General features: G+C 43.4%; 1 protein-coding gene across 1 annotated transcript in view; it reads left to right on the top strand.

The window, feature by feature from the left end:
• The first annotated feature begins 3,668 nt into the window (after window positions 1-3,668).
• LOC129840271 (signal transducer and activator of transcription 1-alpha/beta-like) overlaps window positions 3,669-21,527 on the top strand; it is a 35,898-nt gene continuing 18,039 nt past the window's right edge. The window contains exons 1-11 of the mRNA XM_055908027.1: window positions 3,669-4,680; window positions 8,734-8,861; window positions 9,066-9,210; window positions 9,383-9,478; window positions 9,640-9,726; window positions 9,848-9,926; window positions 10,028-10,119; window positions 16,110-16,261; window positions 16,383-16,541; window positions 21,239-21,331; window positions 21,440-21,499. Of these exons, the coding sequence (XP_055764002.1) occupies window positions 8,734-8,861; window positions 9,066-9,210; window positions 9,383-9,478; window positions 9,640-9,726; window positions 9,848-9,926; window positions 10,028-10,119; window positions 16,110-16,261; window positions 16,383-16,541; window positions 21,239-21,331; window positions 21,440-21,499 (1,091 nt within the window). The 5' untranslated portion in view covers window positions 3,669-4,680. The remainder of the gene's footprint in view (window positions 4,681-8,733; window positions 8,862-9,065; window positions 9,211-9,382; window positions 9,479-9,639; window positions 9,727-9,847; window positions 9,927-10,027; window positions 10,120-16,109; window positions 16,262-16,382; window positions 16,542-21,238; window positions 21,332-21,439; window positions 21,500-21,527) is intronic.

The raw sequence follows: 21,527 nt of genomic DNA, 5'->3' as shown, positions 1-21,527 counted from the left end.
CTCCAATACTCTACTCAGCAAACTGGATGCAGTTTATCACAGTGCCATCCGTTTTGTTACTAAAGCACCTTATACGACCCACCACTGCGACCTGTATGCCCTAGTCGGCTGGCCCTCGCTACATGTTCGTCGTCAGACCCACTGGCTCCAGGTCATCTACAAGGCTATGCTAGGTAAAGTGCCGCCTTATCTCAGTTCACTGGTCACGATGGCTACACCCACCCGTAGCACACGCTCCAGCAGGTGTATCTCACTGATCATCCCTAAAGCCAAAACCTCATTTGGACGCCTTTCCTTCCAGTTCTCTGCTGCCTGCGACTGGAACGAATTATAAAAATCTCTGAAGTTGGAGACTTTTATCTCCCTCAACAACTTTAAAAATCTGCTATCCGAGCAGCTAACCGATCGCTGCAGCTGTACATAGTCCATCTGTAAACTACCCTCCCAATTTACCTACCTCACCCCCCATACTGCTTTTATTTATTTACTTTTCTGCTCTTTTGCACACCAGTATCTCTTCTTGCACATGATCATCTGATGATTTATCACTCCAGTGTTAATCTGCTAAATTGTAATTACTCGATTTATTGCCTACCTCATGCCTTTTGCACACATTGTATATAGATTCTCTTTTTTTCCTCCCATGTTATTGACTTGTTTATTGTTTACTCCATGTGTAACTCTGTGTTGTTGTCTGTTCACACTGCTATGCTTTATCTTGGCCAGGTCGCAGTTGCAAATGAGAACTTGTTCTCAACTAGCCTACCTGGTTAAATAAAGGTGAAATAAAATAAAAAATAAAAAACTTTACTGTATGTGTCCATGTCTGTGTCCTGTTCCTTGTAGGCGGTAGCCTGTAATCGATGGTTTTTGGTTTGGATAAGCTATGTTAGTATAGTCACTGTGGGGAAGACATCGTCTATGCGCTTATTGCTTCATCAATATTCGGATGAAATTTGTTATTTTTATTAATTTAATTTAGCTTGTTTAAATAAAAATATTTAAAGGGAATTAAAAGTGCATAAAGTAGCTACCCCATATACAGGGCCGGATAAATGCAGGGTTTTACAGAGAAGCCCCTGGGCCCAAGTCCGTAAGGGACCAGAGGCAAAAAATAAGGAAAAAAACACAGGAGCCCGCTCTCAATGTTCAAAATACACCAGAAAGCATAATTTACCCACAGAGGATCAATCGTTTCTAAAAAATAACTGTGGATTAAGTTTGATCAAAAGCACATACATGTAACTGCCAAAATAAAAGAAACACCAACATAAAGTATATATATATATATATATCTTTTTTTATTTCACTTTTATTTAACCAGGTAGGCCAGTTGAGAACAAGTTCTCATTTACAACTGCGACCTGGCCAAGAAAAAGCAAAGCGATGACACAAAAACAACACAGAGTTACACATGGGATAAACAATCGTACACTCAATAACACAATAGAGACATCTGTATTCAGTGTGTAGTCAATAACACAATAGAGACATCTGTATACAGTGTGTGTAAATGAAGTAAGGAGGTAAGGCAATAAATAGGCCAATAGTGGCGAAGTAATTACAATTTAGCAATTTACACTGGAGTTTGCAGATGATGATGTGCAAGTAGAAATACTGGTGTGAAAAAGAGCAGAAAAACAAAAACAAATATGGGGATGAGGTAGGTAGTTGGTTGGATAGGTTATTTACAGATGGGCTGTGTACAGCTGCAGCGATCGGTAAGCTGCTCTGACAACTGATGCTTAAAATTAGAGAGGGAGATATGTCTCCAACCTCAGTGATTTTTGCAATTCGTTCTAATCATTGGCAGCAGAGAAGTAGAAGGAAATGTGGCCAAAGGAGGTGTTGGCTTTGGGGATGACTAGTGAAATATACCTGCTGAAGCGCGTGCTACAGGTGGGTGTTGCTATGGTGACCAGTGAGCTGAGATAAGGCGGGGCTTTACCTAGCAAAGACTTATAGATGACCTGGAGCCAGTGTGTTTGGCGACGAATATGTAGCAAGGACCAGCCAACGAGAGCATACAGGTCGCAGTGGTGGGTAGTATATGGGGCTTTGGAGACAAAACGGATGGGACTGTGATAGACTGCATCCAATTTGCTGAGTCAAGTGTTGGAGGCTATTTTGTAAATGACATCGCAGAAGTCAAGGATCGGTAGGATAGTCAGTTTTACGAGGGTATGTTTGGCAGCGTCGAAGCTCATTTGGAGGTTTGTTAACACAGTGTCCAAAGAAGGGCCAGATGTATACAGAATGGTGTTGTCTGCGTAGAGGGTGATCAAATAATCACCCGCAGCAAGAGCGACATCATTGATATATACAGAGAAGAGTTGGCCCGAGAATTGAACCCTGTGGCACCCCCATAGAGACTGCCATAGGTCCAGACAACAGGCCCTCCGATTTGACACACTGAACTCTATCTGAGAAGTAGTTAGTTAACCAGGCGAGGCAGTCATTAGAGAAACCAAGGCTGTTGAGTCTGCCGATAAGAATACGGTGATTGACAGAGTCAAAAAGCCTTGGCCAGGTCGATAAAGACGGCTGTCTTTTATCGATGGCGGTTATGATATTGTTTAGGACCTTGAGCAAATGAAAGCAAATGCAAACTGCTAAAAATAGAAGACTAATTTGTCTGTAGAACCAATATACATTATTTTTCTCAAACAAATCTCAATTTTGACTGAACAGCAGCACTGTTTTTCAAAGTATAGGCCTACTTACAGTATCTTCATCATTGGGTGAGTCAGTGTGCCACTTGAAAGTTTATTTAGTAGCCTACTGTAAACTATAATATATATACATTAAACAAAAATATAAACGGAATGTCGCATTTTTCGTGAGCTGAAATAAAAGATCTCATAAATTGTCCATAAATTTTCCAAAAAGCTTATTTCTCTCAAATTTTGTGCACAAATATGTGTCCCTGTTAGACAGCATTTCTCCTTTGCCAATATAATCCATCCACCTGACAGGTGTGGCATATCAAGAAGCTGATTAAACAGCATGCTCATTACACAGATGCACCTTGTGCTGAGGACAATAATAGGCCACTCTAAAATGTGCAGTTTTGTCACCCAACACAATGCTATAGATGTGTCAAGTTTTGAGGGATTGTGCAATTGGCATGCTGACCAAAGGAAGAGCTGTTGCCAGAGAATTGGATGTTAATTTCTCTATCACAATGTCATTTTAGAGAATTTGGCAGTACATCCAACTGGCCTCACAACCGCAGACCATGTGCAACCATGCCAGCCCAGGACCTCCACATCCGGCTTCTTCACCTGCGGAATTGTCTTGAGGGATTTCTGTCTTTAATAAATCCCTTTTGTGTGCAAAAACTTATTCTGATTGGCTGGGCCTGGCACCCTAGTAGGTGGACGGCTCCCTGTCCTACCCATGGCTGTGGCCCCGCCCAATCATGTGAAATCCATAGATTAGGGACTAATTTATTTATTTAAATTGACAGATTTCGTTCTATGAACTGTAACTCAGTAAAATCTTTGAAAATGTTGCGTTTATATTTTTGTTCACTGTATATATTTCCTCCTAATATTGTACAATATGTGTTCTCGATTCATTGGAGTGGTGTAATGACCTGGGTGTCGGGGGGGTGCGAAGTCAAACGCAGGAGACAGCAGAGCTTCAATAAATTGAGTCTTTTAATCCCCAACAGTCCAACACAAATGTCCAACACGGACGAACTGGGTGAACATACACTACGGTCCAACGACACGAGCAACAATCCCAGTCCACAAATATAATCTCCACTCCCGAAATCCAAAAGGTATACAAAGTAACAATCCCGCACAAAGACGCCTACGGGCTGGCTGACAAATAAAGCCATACTAATTACCCACTTAACTGAACACAGGTGTAACAAATAAACACATAAGGAGGGGGGAGGAAAAAGAGTCAGTGGCAGCTAGTAGGCTGGTGACGACGACCGCCGAACGCCACCCGAACGGGAAGGAGAGCCTGCCTCGGTTGAAGTCGTGACAAGTGGGCTATTCTTTGAATTCAGACCAGATCGTTTTTATTGATCTCAGTTCGTCAGTGTCAAAGTAGCCACTCAGTTATATTATATATATATGTATATATAAACTATGATTTATAAATCATTTTTAGCAGAGGCTCTAGCTACTTTCACTTTCCTTGACAACACGAGGTAAACACTTGGCTGTTCTGATGGGTGTTCTCCCTTCTGCTTCTGAACGGCAGCAGATAATACAGTATTTGCTTTGCTCATGTTATGGATAGATTTGCGACGCGTCAACAAATACAAACCCGTAATCTATCATTAATTACAGTTAATGAAAACTGAATTGTACCATTGTCTTATCCACGAAAATACTTCAAATGGACGGCGAAGGATATCATGGGAGGTCGACTATCTGTTGGAACAGCCCAGTCCGGATTTGTCTGGAAGCAAACTCTGCGTCTTGATTGGCTATCGAAAAGGGTTCTGAGTAACCCTGATAAATCAGAAACTCCTATTGGATAAGACATTCTTCCGCTTGTGGGCGTCATCATCAGATTTACGCTACAGATATACGATTAGTTAAAACAAGTTTTTTGGTGATGCTGTTTGATGTTGTGAATACTTTTCAGCGGATCTGCAACAGCAAACCATACTTTATTCAAGTCTTTCGTTCGTGATTTGTTGTCCATAATCAAAAGGTAAGGCGATCTATAATTTATAACAGTGTTGATGACAGTCTATACCAGCTCATTAGAAAGGAGAAGGAAATTGGTGTAGCCAGACATCACCTTCTTGCCCTAGCCTCGCTTAATCCAGTTGACTCTCCAATAGGGAAAATATGTTTCTCCTTGCTCCCTCAGAACAACAGATCTTTACGTGCTTTATTTAAAAGGGATATTGTCTCCATTCCTTATGTCACAATTTACAGGAATACATTGGTCACTAATATCTGTTGGGAAAAAGTCTGGTTATTACCACACAAATACTTGCTTGTTAACAAGGTCAAAGAGGTCTCTTTCAGAATGATCCATAAGTATTACCCTGTGAATCATTACCTGAAGAAACTCAAAAAATACATTAACATTGATTGTACTTTTTGTGTTAAGCATCCAGAAACAGTTGCGCATTTATTTTGGCATTGTCTACATGTAAAACAATTATGGAAAGATATTCACAGTTTTATAACTGTTCATATTCTTGATGACTTTTGTTTGTTATGGGATAACGTGCTGCTCGGTTTCCTTAACCATAATAAAGATAAAGAAAAACAATTTTACCTCATCAATCTAATTGTGCTAATGGGAAATGTTCATATTCATAAATGTAAATTCACTAATAAAAAAACACTCTTCCGTGTGTTCTAGAAGGAATTCGATCAATACATTAACACTATTATACATTCTTCTAATAAGAAAGCTGTTAAAACAATCAATTTGTGTGTTTCTTTTAAGGTCTTTGTATAATCTGTCATTTTTTTGTACCCCCTAGCATATGTTATCATTGTCTATTTATGTACTTATTGTATGTATACAGACTTTTCTACATTGGTAATAAAAAAATAAAATTAAAAGAGAAGGAAATTAACTAGTTCAAAGCACTTGCAATCTGTTTGGAGATGGGAAATTAGGTGGTGGTCTGAAAGCTGAAAAACGTGAAGGTGATCGATCCCCGTCTAGGGAAGAGTGGAAGTTTTGTATATGATGGTAAAACATGCTTATGATGACTATAAAATGACACCTTCAATTCTTGCACATTTTCGCATTAAAAAAACTATATTTCAACAGTCTGCGCATGCAAATTTCCCGAACTGCTAAACTTGGAACCAGTCACAACTCACGTACATACCCCTCGTGATGAAGGCAGCCAATGGACTGCTTCTATCTTCGACGTAAACACAGCCTCTTGTGAAAACACAATCTGCTGCCTGGAACAGATATAGCTATCTCCCATTGACTGAAATAAGATAAATACACTAAATCACCAAAGTATGTGGATACCACTTCAAATGAGTGGTTTCGGATATTTCAGCCACACCCATTGGTGTATAAAATCTAGCACACAGACATGCAATCTCCATAGACAAACATTGGCAGTAGAATGGCCTAACTATAGTGAAGAGCTCAGTGACTTTAAACGTGGCACCGTCATAGGATCCCACCTTTCGCAATGATGTGTAGTGACAGGTATCGAGGTAAAGACAGGTTCAGGTTGGATATCCGACTGATATTCACCTGTAGTTTTCCTTACGTAAACCAACAGCAGTTAGGGACCGTCAACATAGTGCCAAATCAAAATGTTCAAATTTCAATAGCTCTTTAACCAGTACTCCTAAACTGTTCAAAATGGGTTCTAGTTAACCCGATGGCATAGACACACATTGCACACACTTTTTTTGTTGATTTACATCTTGCACTATTTTCAATTATTCATCTTAATTTTGGAATGTCAATAGCACCTTGGTCATGTGACCTACTGACTTCAAACAAGGTTCAGAATGTACACTGTGTACATTATGTACTTATTAGCAAGCTAGCTACATTACTAAGGTTGCTGTGTTCTATGTTGGGAGTCGTTTTACAGCTGGCATTGATGGTGTCATGTTTCTATAACTAAATAGTTAAAAATAAATAAAGATTGTTTTACCTGATAGCAGTTTGTCGGATGAAGATTGCTCTCGAGATGTCACCAGCTGTCTACTACCTTAGATACGGAGAACGTGATTGGCAGACGTGATCAGCAGAGATAGTACTATGGATAGTACACAAGTTTTGAGTTTAGTACTCTGCGGTTTGCCGGTCCAGCTAGCGACCGTAAACGTATGTATTTAAATGTTTGTGTACAGAATAAATAAATACACACTATGTAAAAACCAGCTCCTTCCTCGAAAGCGATCGATTATCTCGAAAACTTAAGCAGATCCTGTAGCTTGCTACGTCCCATCACTTAAAGAGGTCCGGAAGGACCTTTAACTAGAAGAGCAAGCTGATACAGGCCATATTGTAACCCAAATACACATCTCAAATCTAACGGTTATTGCTACTAGGTGCATTGATCCATGTTATAGCAGTTCTTGTCTCAATCTTAGACAATATTAATATCTGACAGTGGCAAGAAAAAGTATGTGAACCCTTTGGAATTACCTGGATTTCTGCATAAGTTAGTCAGAAAATTTGATCTGATCTTCATCTTAGTCACAACAATAGACAAACACAGTGTGCTTAAACTAATAACACACAAATGATTGTATTTTTCTTGTCAATATTGAATACATCATTTAAACATTCACAGTGTAGATTGGAAAAAGTATGTAAACCCCTAGGCTAATGACTTCTCCAAAAGCTAATTGGAGTCAGGAGTCAGCTAGCCTGGAGTACAATCAATGAGATGAGATTGGAGATGTTGGTTAGAGCTGCCCTGCCCTATAGAAAACACTCACAAAATTTGAGTTTGCTATTCACAAGAAGCATTGACTGATGTGAACCATGCCTCGAATAAAAGAGATCTCAGAAGAAGATTAAGAATTGTTGACTTGAATAAAGCTGGAAAGGGTTACAAAAGTATCTCTAAAAGCCTTAATCATCAGTCCACGGTAAAACAAATTGTCTATAAATGGAGAAAGTTAAGCACTGTTGCTACTCTCTCTAGGAGTGGCCGTTCTGCAAAGATGACTGCAAGAGCACAGTGCAGAATGCTCAATGAGGTTAAGAAGAATCCTAGAGTCTCAGCTAAAGACTTACAGAAATCTCTGGAACATGTTAAGAGCTCTGTTGACAAGTCTACGATACGCAAAACACTAAACAAGAATGGTGTTCATGGGAGGACACCACAGAAGAAGCCACTGCTGTCCAAAAAAACCATTGCTGCACATCTGAAGTTTGCAAAAGAGCACCTGGATGTTCCACAGCGCTTCTGGCAAAATATTATGTGGACAGATTAAACTAAAGTTGAGTTGTTTGGAAGGAACACAACACTATGTGTGGAGAAAAAAAGGCACAGCCCAACAACATCAAAACCTCATCCCAACTGTAAAGTATGGTGGATGGAATATCATGGTTTGGGACTGCTTTGCAGCCTCAGAGCCTGGACATCTTGCTACCATCGATGGAAAAATGAATTCCCAAGTTTATTTAGACATTTTGCAGGAGAATGTAAGGCTATCTGTCCGCCAAATGAAGCTCAAACGAAGTTGGGTGATGCAACAGGACAACGACCCAAAACACAGAAGTAAATCAACAACAGAATGGCTTCAACAGAAGAAAATACACCTTCTGGAGTGGCCCAGTCAGTGTCCTGACCTCAATCCGATTTAAAATGCTGTGGCATGACCTTGAGACTGGTTCACACCAGAGATCCTAAGAATATTACTGAACTGAAACAGTTCTGTAAAGATGAATGGTCCAAAATTCCTTCTGACTTTTGTGCAGGTCTGATCCGCTACTACAAAAAAAAATTGTTACGTTTATTGCAGCCAAAGGAGGGTCAACCAGTTATTAAATCCAAGGGTTCACATACTTTTCCCACCCTACACTGTGAATGTTTACACGGTGGGTTCAATAAAAACATGAAAAAGTATAATCGTTTGTGTGTTATTAGTTCAAGCAGACTGTGTTTGTCTACTGTTGTGACTTAAAATTTGATCTGATCTTCATCTATGACCAATTTATGCAGAAACGGTTCACATACTTTTTCTTGCCACTGTTATTTATTTAATTGCCTCATTTAATAACTCACTGTTACTCCTCCTTGATCAGATGGCCCAGTGGTGCCAGCTGCAACTACTGGAGTCTAAATACCTGGAGCAGGTCGACCAGATCTATGATGACTCCTTCCCCATGGACATCAGACAGTACCTCAGCAAGTGGATTGAGAGCATCGACTGGTAAGCAGTGATGGGAGGAGAGAGTCTGCTGTATTTAATGGATAAATATACATTCTATTCTACTATATTCGGTTCTATTCCATTCTATTCTATTTTAGTGATGCTGAGAAGCTGCTGTATAATGGATAAATAAAGATCTACTTTCTACTGTAGTCTATTCATATCCTTCATCTGATCTCTTCCCCTGTGATTGAAACCCTGTAGGGATAATGTGGCTGTTCAGGACTCCTTAGCAACAGTACGTTTCCATGACCTCCTAGCCCAGCTGGATGACCAACACAGCCGCTTCGCCCTGGAAAACAACTTCCTGCTACAACACAACATCCGCAAGATCAAGAGAAACCTCCAGGTGTAGTATTATCTCAGTTACATCTGTACCAGCGGCCTTCCAAACCGTATTGCTTGTATGTTACAGTAATGATCTATAAGAACTTTTTTTTGTTGGTTTAATTCTGGAAGTTATGACCCCAGCGTCTGCATGGTTTTTGGGGTTTGTAGTAATAAAGTACCCACTTTTACAGGACCGCTTTCAGGAGGACCCCGTTCACATGGCCATGATCATCTCCAGAAACCTGAAGGAGGAGCAGAGGATTCTGGCTGCTGCCAAAAGCATAGAGGTGCCCTACATGAACTTGTATTGACATACATTGTAATTAATAAAATAACCACACGTCTTTCTCTATCCGTGCTGTCAGATATTGTGGATGATACATAACTGTATATTGGAGTGTTTACATGCTTTAACTGTAGAGTTAAATGAACAGTATTTTCTTCTCAGACCGACAGAGAAAACACACAGACCAGCATGGTTCTGGAGAAGCAAAAGCTGGACAACAAAGTGAAAGACATGAAAAACAAGGTTCAGGTGAGTTATCATTTCCATCATATACTATATGTTGATTGTTTCCTGGTGGAACAGTTCCATCAGTGATTTGCATGTCAGGTTTGCCACCTATCTGGTCCAACGTGTTTATCTCACTTGCTAGGAAGCGGATCAGAATGTAAAGTCTCTGGAATACCTTCAAGACGAGCATGACTTTAAGGAAAATACTCTTAAGAACAGAGGTGAGGTGTTTTATTCTCTCTGTCTGTAATATATCATCTATTTACAGGTCTGTGTTTCAAATATGGTCAGTAAGTGAATGTTTTTCCTTCTCCCACTTTAGAACATGAAATGAACGGGCTGACACCCAAACAGCTGGAACACGAGAAGCTGCTGATTGTAGAGATGTGTTTCAAGCTGAAGTTCAAGAGAGTGGTAAGAGGGGTCATGATGAGGTTCAAAAGTGACATTTTATCGTGACATTGTACTGTGAATGTTAACCGATTGTTTACGCTTCAAGCACCACTAAAACTACATGTGCTCTAGTCATTCAGAACATATGAGTTGAGACTAAGGGGGCTTTCACACCAAATTGGTTTGGTGTGTTTTTTCCAAACAAATTGGTTTGGTGCGTTTACCCCCATAGTTCGGTTTGTTTGGACTGGTGTGAACACTATATTAAACACACATTAAAAGATTTCCAAGATGGCGTAGCAGTCAGATGTCCATTGTCCTCGTCTTGTCCCGTGTATATATATTTTTCTTCGCATATCTTTTTTATATATATATTATTTTCTTCTTAAAAACTCAACTTCAAAACACTCTCCTGCAACCCACCTCACCAAATGTGGTGCGGATCTGTTTTTTTTCTTCCTCAAAAGTATTATTCACCTCGTATCCGAAATCTACAACAGAAGCTAACAAGCTAACCAGAAGTTAGCCAGCTCACAAGCTAACGTTAGCAGCTAACGTTAATAGTTCAGCTAACCACAGCTAGCGCTCATCAGCCATCCTTTAGCTCGGAAAACTATTGCCAGTTTTGTACAACGCGACTCAGACCAGAGCATACCAGACCTATTTTTCTCTCCATATCCCCGGATTTTTACCTCAAGCTCTGGACATTTACACCTGGATCTTGCAGCTAACTAGCTGCTATCCGAGTGACTATCGGCCAACATCAATTCCGGAGCAAACACCAATTATCCCGGAGCTAGCCAGCTGAAGAGTGCCATCAGCCACTCCTGGGCTACAATCACCTATCCGGACCCGTTTTACTGCCGATGCGGAGCCCCACCGGGCCTTCACGACTGGGATACCGACGTTATCTGCCCGAGGGAGTATTTCAACCGGCCCCTCCATCGCGACGTAACCTGAACGTCCATATACTAACTGCGGCCCGCTAATCGTTAGCTGTCTTGAGCATATCGGCTGCTATCTGAACAGGTCTATCGAACAATCTTCTTAGGCCACTATAACTATTTTGACAACTGGATTGGTCCCCTCTACCACACGGAACCCCACTAATCTACCGACGGAATTGCACGGCGTGGCTAAAAACAGACCTCCATCTTCTGCTAGCTTGCTACCCATGACTAGCTGTCTGAATCACGAAGCTAGCACCAGTTAGCAAACACAATTCTACAACTCACAACCTCTCTTTCGCCACCGCCATCCGGCTTGGATTCTCTGTCGACACGACCATGTCTGGTCTGCAGACAAATACCCCATCCGCTGTGCCCTCAACCGGCCTCCGTCTGAGCAGACCACCCCCCCGGGCTACTAACTTTAAACGCCGCGGGCTAGCTTAGTGGAGGCCTCACTACTTCATCTACGGCTGGCCCCTGGACACTATGATCACTTGGCTACATAGCTTATGCCTGCTTGACTGTCCATTAATTCACGGTACTCCATTCTGTTTATTTGTGTTTTATCTGTCGGCTCTGTGCCTTAACTCAGGATCTGTGTGTAGTTAATCCGACCCTCTCTGCCCAGTCGTCGCCATTTTTTACCTTCTGTTGCTGTGTTAGCCGACTAGCTGCTGTTATCTGACCTGCTGTTTTAGCTAGCTCTCCCAATCATGACCTGCAATCACTTTATGCCTTATTGTATGTCTCTCTCAAATATCAATATGCTTTGCATACTGTTGTTCAGGCTAGTTATCATTGTTTTGGTTTGCAATGGACCCCGTAGTTCCACTCTCCGTACCTCTGATACCTCCTTTGTCCCACCCCCCACACATGCGGTGACCTCACCCATTGAGACCAGCATGTCCAGAGATACAACCTCTCTTATCATCACCCAGTGCCTGGGCTTGCCTCCGCTGTACCCGTGCCCCACCATACCCTGGTCTGCACATTATGCCCAGAATCTATTCTACCACGCCCATAAATCTGCTCCTTTTATTCCTTGTCCCCAACGCTCTAGGCGACCAGTTTTGATAGCCTTTAGCCGCACCCTCATCCTACTGCTCCTCTGTTCCTCGGGTGATGTGGAGGTAAACCCAGGCCCTGCATGTCCCCAGTCACCCTCATTTGTTGACTTCTGTGATCGAAAAAGCCTTGGCCTCATGCATGTCAACATCAGAAGCCTCCTGCCTAAGTTTGCCTTACTCACCGCTTTAGCACACTCTGCCAACCCTGATGTCCTTGCCGTGTCTGAATCCTGGCTTAGGAAGGCCACCAAAAACTCTGAGATTTCCATACCCAACTATAACACTTTCCGTCAAGATAGAACTGCCAAAGGGGGAGGAGTTGCAATCTACTGCAGAGATAGCCTGCAAAGTTCTGTCATACTTTCCAAGTCTATGCCCAAACAGTTTGAACTTCTAATTTTAAAAATTAATCTCTCCAGAAATAAGTCTCTCACTGTTGCCGCCTGCTACCGACCCCCCTCAGCTCCCAGCTGTGCCCTGGACACCATCTGTGAATTGATCGCTCCCCATCTAGCTTCAGAGTTTGTTCTGTTAGGTGACCTAAACTGGGATATGCTTAACACCCCGGCAGTCCTACAATCTAAGCTTGATGCCCTCAATCTCACACAAATCATCAAGGAACCCACCAGGTACAACCCCAAATCCGTAAACATGGGCACCCTAATAGACATTATCCTGACCAACTTGCCCTCCAAATACACCTCTGCTGCCTGTATCCGCCACGGGTCCACCGTCAAACGACCACCCCTCATCACTGTCAAACGCTCCCTGAAACACTTCTGCGAGCAGGCCTTTCTAATCGACCTGGCCCGGGTACCCTGGAAGGATATTGACCTCATCCCGTCAGTTGAGGATGCCTGGTCATTCTTTAAAAGTTACTTCCTCACCATATTAGACAAGCATGCTCCGTTCAAAAAATGCAGAACCAAGAACAGATATAGCCCTTGGTTCACTCCAGACCTGACTGCCTTCGACCAGCACAAAAACATCCTGTGGCGAACTGCGATAGCATCGAAGAGCCCCCGTGACATGCAACTGTTCAGGGAAGTCAGGAACCAATACACGCAGTCAGTCAGGAAAGCAAAGGCCAGCTTTTTCAAGCAGAAATTTGCATCCTGTAGCTCTAACTCCAAAAAGTTCTGGGATACTGTAAAGTCCATGGAAAACAAGAGCACCTCCTCCCAGCTGCCCACTGCACTGAGGCTAGATAACACGGTCAATACTGATAAGTCCGTGATAATCGAAAACTTCAACAAGCATTTCTCAATGGCTGGCCATGCCTTCCACCTGGCGACTCCAACCTTGGCCAGCAGCCCCGCCCGGCCCGCTGCTACTCGCCCAAGCGTCCCCAGCTTCTCCTTTACCCATATCCAGATAGCAGATGTTCTGAAAGAGCTGGAAAACCTGGACCCATACAAATCAGCTGGGCTTGACAATCTGGACCCCCTATTTCTGAAACTGTCCGCCGCCATTGTCGCACCCCCTATTACCAGCCTGTTCAACCTCTCCTTCGTATCATCTGAGATCCCCAAGGATTGGAAAGCTGCCGCTGTCATTCCCCTCTTCAAAGGGGGAGACACCCTGGACCCAAACTGTTACAGACCTATATCCATCCTGCCCTGCCTAGCTAAGGTCTTCGAAAGCCAAGTCAACAAACAGATCACTGACCATCTCGAATCCCACCGTACCTTCTCCGCTGTGCAATCCGGTTTCCGAGCCGGTCACGGGTGCACCTCAGCCACGCTCAAGGTACTAAACGATATCATAACCGCCATCGATAAAAGACATTACTGTGCAGCCGTCTTCATCGACCTGGCCAAGGCTTTCGACTCTGTCAATCACCATATTCTTATCGGCAGACTCAATAGCCTCGGTTTTTCTAATGACTGCCTTGCCTGGTTCACCAACTACTTTGCAGACAGAGTTCAGTGTGTCAAATCGGAGGGCATGTTGTCCGGTCCTCTGGCAGTCTCTATGGGGGTACCACAGTGTTCAATTCTCGGGCCGACTCTTTTCTCTGTATACATCAATGATGTTGCTCTTGCTGCGGGCGATTCCCTGATCCACCTCTACGCAGATGACACCATTCTGTATACTTCCGGCCCTTCCCTGGACACTGTGCTATCTAACCTCCAAATGAGCTTCAATGCCATACAACACTCCTTCCGTGGCCTCCAACTGCTCTTAAATGCTAGTAAAACCAAATGCATGCTTTTCAACCGTTCGCTGCCTGCACCCGCACGCCCGACTAGCATCACCACCCTGGACGGTTCCGACCTAGAATATGTGGACATCTATAAGTACCTAGGTGTCTGGCTAGACTGCAAACTCTCCTTCCAGACTCATATCAAACATCTCCAATCCAAAATCAAATCTAGAGTCGGCTTTCTATTCCGGAACAAAGCCTCCTTCACTCACGCCGCCAAACTTACCCTAGTAAAACTGACTATCCTACCGATCCTCGACTTCGGCGATGTCATCTACAAAATAGCTTCCAATACTCTACTTAGCAAACTGGATGCAGTTTATCACAGTGCCATCCGTTTTGTTACTAAAGCACCTTATACGACCCACCACTGCGACCTGTATGCCCTAGTCGGCTGGCCCTCGCTACATGTTCGTCGTCAGACCCACTGGCTCCAGGTCATCTACAAGGCTATGCTAGGTAAAGTGCCGCCTTATCTCAGTTCACTGGTCACGATGGCTACACCCACCCGTAGCACGCGCTCCAGCAGGTGTATCTCACTGATCATCCCTAAAGCCAAAACCTCATTTGGACGCCTTTCCTTCCAGTTCTCTGCTGCCTGCGACTGGAACGAATTGCAAAAATCTCTGAAGTTGGAGACTTTTATCTCCCTCAACAACTTTAAAAATCTGCTATCCGAGCGGCTAACCGATCGCTGCAGCTGTACATAGTCCATCTGTAAACTACCCACCCAATTTACCTACCTCACCCCCATACTGCTTTTATTTATTTACTTTTCTGCTCTTTTGCACACCAGTATCTCTTCTTGCACATGATCATCTGATGATTTATCACTCCAGTGTTAATCTGCTAAATTGTAATTATTCGATTTATTGCCTACCTCATGCCTTTTGCACACATTGTATATAGATTCTCTTTTTCCTACCATGTTATTGACTTGTTTATTGTTTACTCCATGTGTAACTCTGTGTTGTTGTCTGTTCACACTGCTATGCTTTATCTTGGCCAGGTCGCAGTTGCAAATGAGAACTTGTTCTCAACTAGCCTACCTGGTTAAATAAAGGTGAAATAAATAAAATAAAAATAAATAAAATATCCGCGCTTGGGAGGGCACTAAACAATGCACAGTGGTTCGCTCAAAAAGGGTGGTCTCGGTCCAATTCAAATGGTACTGTGGTGCGGTTCGCTGCAGATGAGAACGCAGTCAGCCGAAACACAGGAAAATAAGTTACGCATTATTTTGGGTTGTTTGACTTGCAAGCATTTGATTTAATGCACACAGCATCATCAGTGAGATCTCTGAAACATTGTGTGAGTAGCAGCGCATTTATGAGTGCATCCAATGCAGGTTAGGGGAGCCGGGGGGCTATACCGGGGGTATAGCTGAATATAGCCTATTCCCGCTGCAGTTATAGCAGCTATTGCGCTCCGTTTCCCCCTGCATGTTGTTGGAAGACCAAAGCGAAAGTAATATGAAGATTGGACACGCAATTGATGATTCATAATAATCATAGATGGATTTAACGGGAGCATTTAAGCAAATTACTTTTACGGACACATGGTTTTGTTGAGGAATTTTTGTTTGTTTGACATTTGGCAATGTGAAACCAATCGGATCAAATGGGGGGGGGGGGGGGACGACAATGTAACAAATATAGTCGAACTATAGCTCAAAACTATATGTGAAACGCCCTTAGAGTGTATTATCCAGTAATAACCAGCCTGCTCACATTGAAGAGTAGATAACTGTTCTTTGCGTGCATGGACTTTACTTAATTTCCTCCACAGGAAGTGGTTGGCCAGTTGGCGGAGGTGCTCAACATGGCCGAGGCGGTCCAGTCAGACCTGATCTCAGAGGAGCTGCCTGAGTGGAAGAAGAGGCAGCAGAGCTCCTGTATTGGAGGACCACCCAACGCATGTCTGGACCAACTGCAGAACTGGTGAGGAGACTAGTTCATTCTTTTGGGCATCTCTTGTCTGATCAAGCAAAAAGATGAATTTAGGAACCCAACAAAATAAAGTATTGTTCTTATTCTGCTTCATCTTCTTCTTCTCCTGTAGGTTCACAGCGGTGGCAGAAAGCCTGCAGCAGGTGAGGCAGCAGCTGAAGGAGCTCCAGGAACTAGAGCAGAAGTACACATACGACAACGACCCAATCAAACAGCAGAAAGGCTTCCTGGAGGGGCGGGCCCTGGCACTGTTCCGGAACCTCCTTGAACAGTGAGTGACACCACACTTGTATTCCACTGTTAAAGGCCCACTCTGTGTTTTTCACTGGTGTTTTTTTATTATTTTATAGTTTTTATCCAATTGGAAGTTTACAGTTTTGTCCCATCACTGCAACTCCCGTACAGACTCGGGAGAGGCGAAGGTCGAGAGTCATGCGTCCTCCAAAACACGACCCTGCCAAGGCGCACTGCTTCTTGACACACTGCTCGCTTAACCCAGCCGCACCAATGTGTCGGAGGAAACAGCGTACAACTGGTGACTGCAATCACTAGAGTCACTAGAGCGAGATGGGACAAGGACATCCCGGCTGGCCAAACCCTCCCTTAACCCGGACGACACAGGGCCAATTGTGCGCCGCCTCATGGGTCTCCCAGTCGCGGCCGGGCTCCAACCCAGGTCTACAGTGGCGCCTCGAGCACTTGGGAAGCCCTGTTTTTGATCATTTTAATTATATATATATATATACACACACAGTGCCTTCGGAAAGTTTTCAGACCCCCTGACTTTTTCCACATTTTGTTATATTACAGCCTTATTCTAAATTGGATTACATAAAAATAAATCCTCAGCAATGTACACACAATACTCCATAATGACAAAGCAATTTTTGAGAATTATAAAAATTGTAAAACAGAAATACCTTATCTACATAAGTATTCAGACCCTTTGCTATGAGACTTTAAATCTTGTTTCCATTGATCATCCTTGAGATGTTTGTACAACTTGGAGTCCACCTGTTGTAAATTTAATTGATTGTACATAATTTGGAAAGGCACACGCCTGTCTATATAAGGTTCCACAGTTGACAGTGCATGTCAGAGCAAAAACCAAGCCACAAGGTCGAAGGAATTGTCCGTAGAGCTCTGAGATAGGATTATGTCGAGGCACAGATCTGGGGAAGGGTACCAAAAAATGTCTGCAGCATTGAAGGTCCCCAAGAACACAGTGGCCTCCATCATTCTTAAATGGAAGAAGTTTGGATGTAACGCTCGTCCTCCTCCTCGTCTGAAGAGGAGCATGGATCGGACCAAAACGCAGCATGGGTTGAATACATAATGATTTATTAAAGAAAGACGAAGACGGAAAAACTCTTAAACAAACTACAAAACAATAAACGACGTGAACAGACCTGTACTTGAGAACATAAAACAAGAACGCACAAACAGGAAAGAACGCACGAACGAACGAAACAGTCCTGTGTGGCACAAACACTAACACAGGAACAATCACCCACAAACAAACAGTGAGAACAGCCTACCTTAATATGGTTCTCAATCAGAGGAAACGTTAAACACCTGCCCCTGATTGAGAACCATATCAGGCTAGATAACAATGAACCCAACATAGAAACACATAACATAGAATGCCCACCCAGCTCACGTCCTGACCAACTAAACAAAGACAAAACAAAGGAATAAGGTCAGGAACGTGACATTGGAACCACTAAGACTCTTCCTAGAGCTGGCTGCCCATCCAAACTGAGCAATGGGGGAGAAGGGCCTTGGTCAGGGAGGTGACCAAGAACCCGATGGTTACTCTGACAGAGCTCCAAAGTTCCTCTATAGAGCTAAGAGAACCTTCCAGAAGGACAACCATCTCTGCAGCACTCCACCAATCAGGCCTTTATGGAAGAGGGGCCAGACAGAAGCCACTCCTCAGTAAAAGGCACATGACAGCCCGCTTGGAGTTTGCCAAAAGGCACCTAAAGACTCTCAGACCATGAGAAACAAGGTTCTCTGGTCTGATGAAACCAAGATTTAACTCTTTGGCCTGAATGCCAAGCGTCACGTCTGGAGGAAACCTGGCACCATCTCCACGGTGAAGCATGGTGGTGGCAGCATATTGTTGTGGGGATGTTTTTCAGCGGCATGGATTGGGAGACTAGTCAGGATCGAGGCAAATATGAACGGAGCAAAGTACAGAGAGATCTTTGATGAAAGCCTGCTCCAGAGTGCTCAGGACCTCAGACTGGGGTGAAGGTTCACCTTCCAACAGGGCAACGACCCAAAGCACACAGCCAAGACAATGCAGAAGTGGCTTCGGGACAAGTCTCTGAATGTCCTTGAGTGGCCCAGCCAGAGCCTGGACTTGAACCTGATCGAACATCTCTGGAGAGACCTGAAAATAGCTGTGCAGGAACACTCCCCATCCAACCTGACAGAGCTTGAGAGGATCTGTAGAGAAGAATGGGAGAATCTCCCCAAATATCGGTGTGCCAAGCTTGTAGCGTCATACCCAAGAAGACTCAATGCTGTAATCGCTCCCAAAGGTGCTTCAACAAAGTATTGAGCAAAGGGTCTGAATATTTATGTAAATGTAAAATTACATTTTTATTTATTTATATAAATTAGCAAATAAAAAGTGTTTTTACTTATGGTATATCGGGTTAAGATTAAAACGATTTAATACATTTTAGGCTGTAACATAACAAGTGAAAAATATTAAAGGGTCTGAATACTTTCCGAAGTATGCGCATTTATGTATGTATATGCGTGTATATATATATACTGCTCAAAAAAATAAAGGGAACACTAAAATAACACATCCTAGATCTGAATGAATGAAATATTCTTATTAAATACTTTTTTCTTTACATAGTTGACTGTGCTGACAACAAAATCACACAAAAATGATCAATGGAAATCAAATTTAAAGTCACACTCAAGTCACACTCAAAATTAAAGTGGAAAACCACACTACAGGCTGATCCAACTTTGATGTAATGTCCTTAAAACAAGTCAAAATGAGGCTCAGTAGTGTGTGTGGCCTCCACTTGCCTGTATGACCTCCCTACAATGCCTGGGCATGCTCCTGATGAGGTGGCGGATGGTCTCCTGAGGGATCTCCTCCCAGACCTGGACTAAAGCATCCGCCAACTTCTGGACAGTCTGTGGTGCAACGTGGCATTGGTGGATGGAGCGAGACACGATGTCCCAGATGTGCTCAATTGGATTCAGGTCTGGGGAACGGGCGGGCCAGTCCATAGCATCAATGCCTTCCTCTTGCAGGAACTGCTGACAAACTCCAGCCACATGAGGTCTAGCATTGTCTTGCATTAAGAGGAACCCAGGGCCAACCGCACCAGCATATGGTCTCACAAGGGGTCTGAGGATCTCATCTCGGTACCTAATGGCTGTCAGGCTACCTCTGGCGAGCACATGGAGGGCTGTGCGTCCCCCAAAGAAATGCCACCCCACCCCATGACTGACCCACCGCCAAACCGGTCATGCTGGAGGATGTTGCAGGCAGCAGAACGTTCTCCACGGCGTCTCCAGACTGTCACGTCTGTCACATGTGCTCAGTGTGAACCTGCTTTCATCTGTGAAGTGCACAGGGCGCCAGTGGCGAATTTGCCAATCTTGGTGTTCTCTGGCAAATGCCAAACGTCCTGCACGGTGTTGGGCTGTAAGCACAACCCCCACCTGTGGATGTCAGGCCCTCATACCACCCTCGTGGAGTCTGTTTCTGACCGTTTGAGCAGACACATGCACATTTGTGGCCTGCTGGAGGTCATTTTGCAGGGCTCTGGCAGTGCTCCTCCTTGTACAAAGGCGGAGGTAGCGGTCCTGCTGCTGGGTTGTTGCCCTCCTACGGCCTCCTCCACGTCTCCTGATGTACTGGCCTGTACTGGCCTCCATGCTCTGGACACTACGCTGACAGACACAGCAAACCTTCTTGCCACAGCTCGCATTGATGTACCATCCTAGATGAGCTGCACTACCTGAGCCACTTGTGTGGGTTGTAGACTCCATCTCATGCTACCACTAGAGTGAAAGCACCGCCAGCATTCAAAAGTGACCAAAACATCAGCCAGGAAGCATATGAACTGAGAAGTGGTCTGTGGTCACCACCTGCAGAACCACTCCTTTATTGGGGGTGTCTTGCTAATTGCCTATAATTTCCACCTGTTGTCTATTCCATTTGCACAACAGCATGTGAAATTTATTGTCAATCAGTGTTGCTTCCTAAGTGGACAGTTTGATTTCACAGAAGTGTGATTGACTTGGAGTTACATTGTGTTGTTTAAGTGTTCCCTTTATTTTTTTGAGCAGTGTGTATATATAATTGTTAGGTCATAATTTTCAGAGTAAATAACTCAACAGACACTAGAAAGCTGAACCAAGTTTAATTCCTCCCAAAGGGTTGATACAGCTGGATTCAGACAACACATGTTTCCACCACCACAAGTATATATACTCCAATTTAGGCACTCCTCCTTCTCTCCAATCCTTACATCTATTATGGTTCAAGAGGAAGAGGGTATTATGGTAATAAACCATAATTTCTCCCTTCAGGGGATCTGACCTGACCTCAACCACTCATTCGCCTAATCCACAGATGTCCTTCCGCTTCCCCTATAGCAATCCTGTGACTTCCTCCCGTCCACCCAACACATTCCAAAGCCATCTGGCTCCTACAGATAACCATTAGCTTCTGACATAAAAACCAGTCTCTTTCCCTCCTTAGACTATACTTCTGAGTACAACAATTTTCCAAGTTTAACCCAGAATGTAACAATATATATTATATATATATATATATATATATATATATATATATATATATATATATACACTGTATATTCTACCCATTTGTTCTTGAAGAATATCTGAATATCTAAATGGCTCTAAATGCCTCTATACAGTATATAACCTCAAAATTCCTTGTGTCTCTGTGGTGTGTCTTAGTTCCTTGGTGGTAGAGAGACAGCCCTGTATGCCCACACATCCACAGAGAACTCTGGTGCTGAAGACACAGGTGCAGTTCACTGTCAAGCTCAGGTAAGCACAAACACAACAGCACCTCCTGTCTGTAGTTCCTCCCGTCAGTAGTTCCTATGGATCTGTTCAGACCTGGTTGAGTTTTGATTTGTATTTCCTCTCCTCTAGATTTCTTGTGAAGCTCCCGGAATTCAACTATCAACTCAAAGTGAAAGCTTTGTTTGACAAGTAAGTGAATGAGTGTGGTAGAATATAT

This window comes from Salvelinus fontinalis, chromosome 41 (assembly GCF_029448725.1).
Source record: "Salvelinus fontinalis isolate EN_2023a chromosome 41, ASM2944872v1, whole genome shotgun sequence".
Taxonomy (NCBI): domain Eukaryota; kingdom Metazoa; phylum Chordata; class Actinopteri; order Salmoniformes; family Salmonidae; genus Salvelinus; species Salvelinus fontinalis.
Note: the sequence above shows the minus strand (reverse complement) of the source record. Positions and strands in the feature narration are given on the sequence as shown.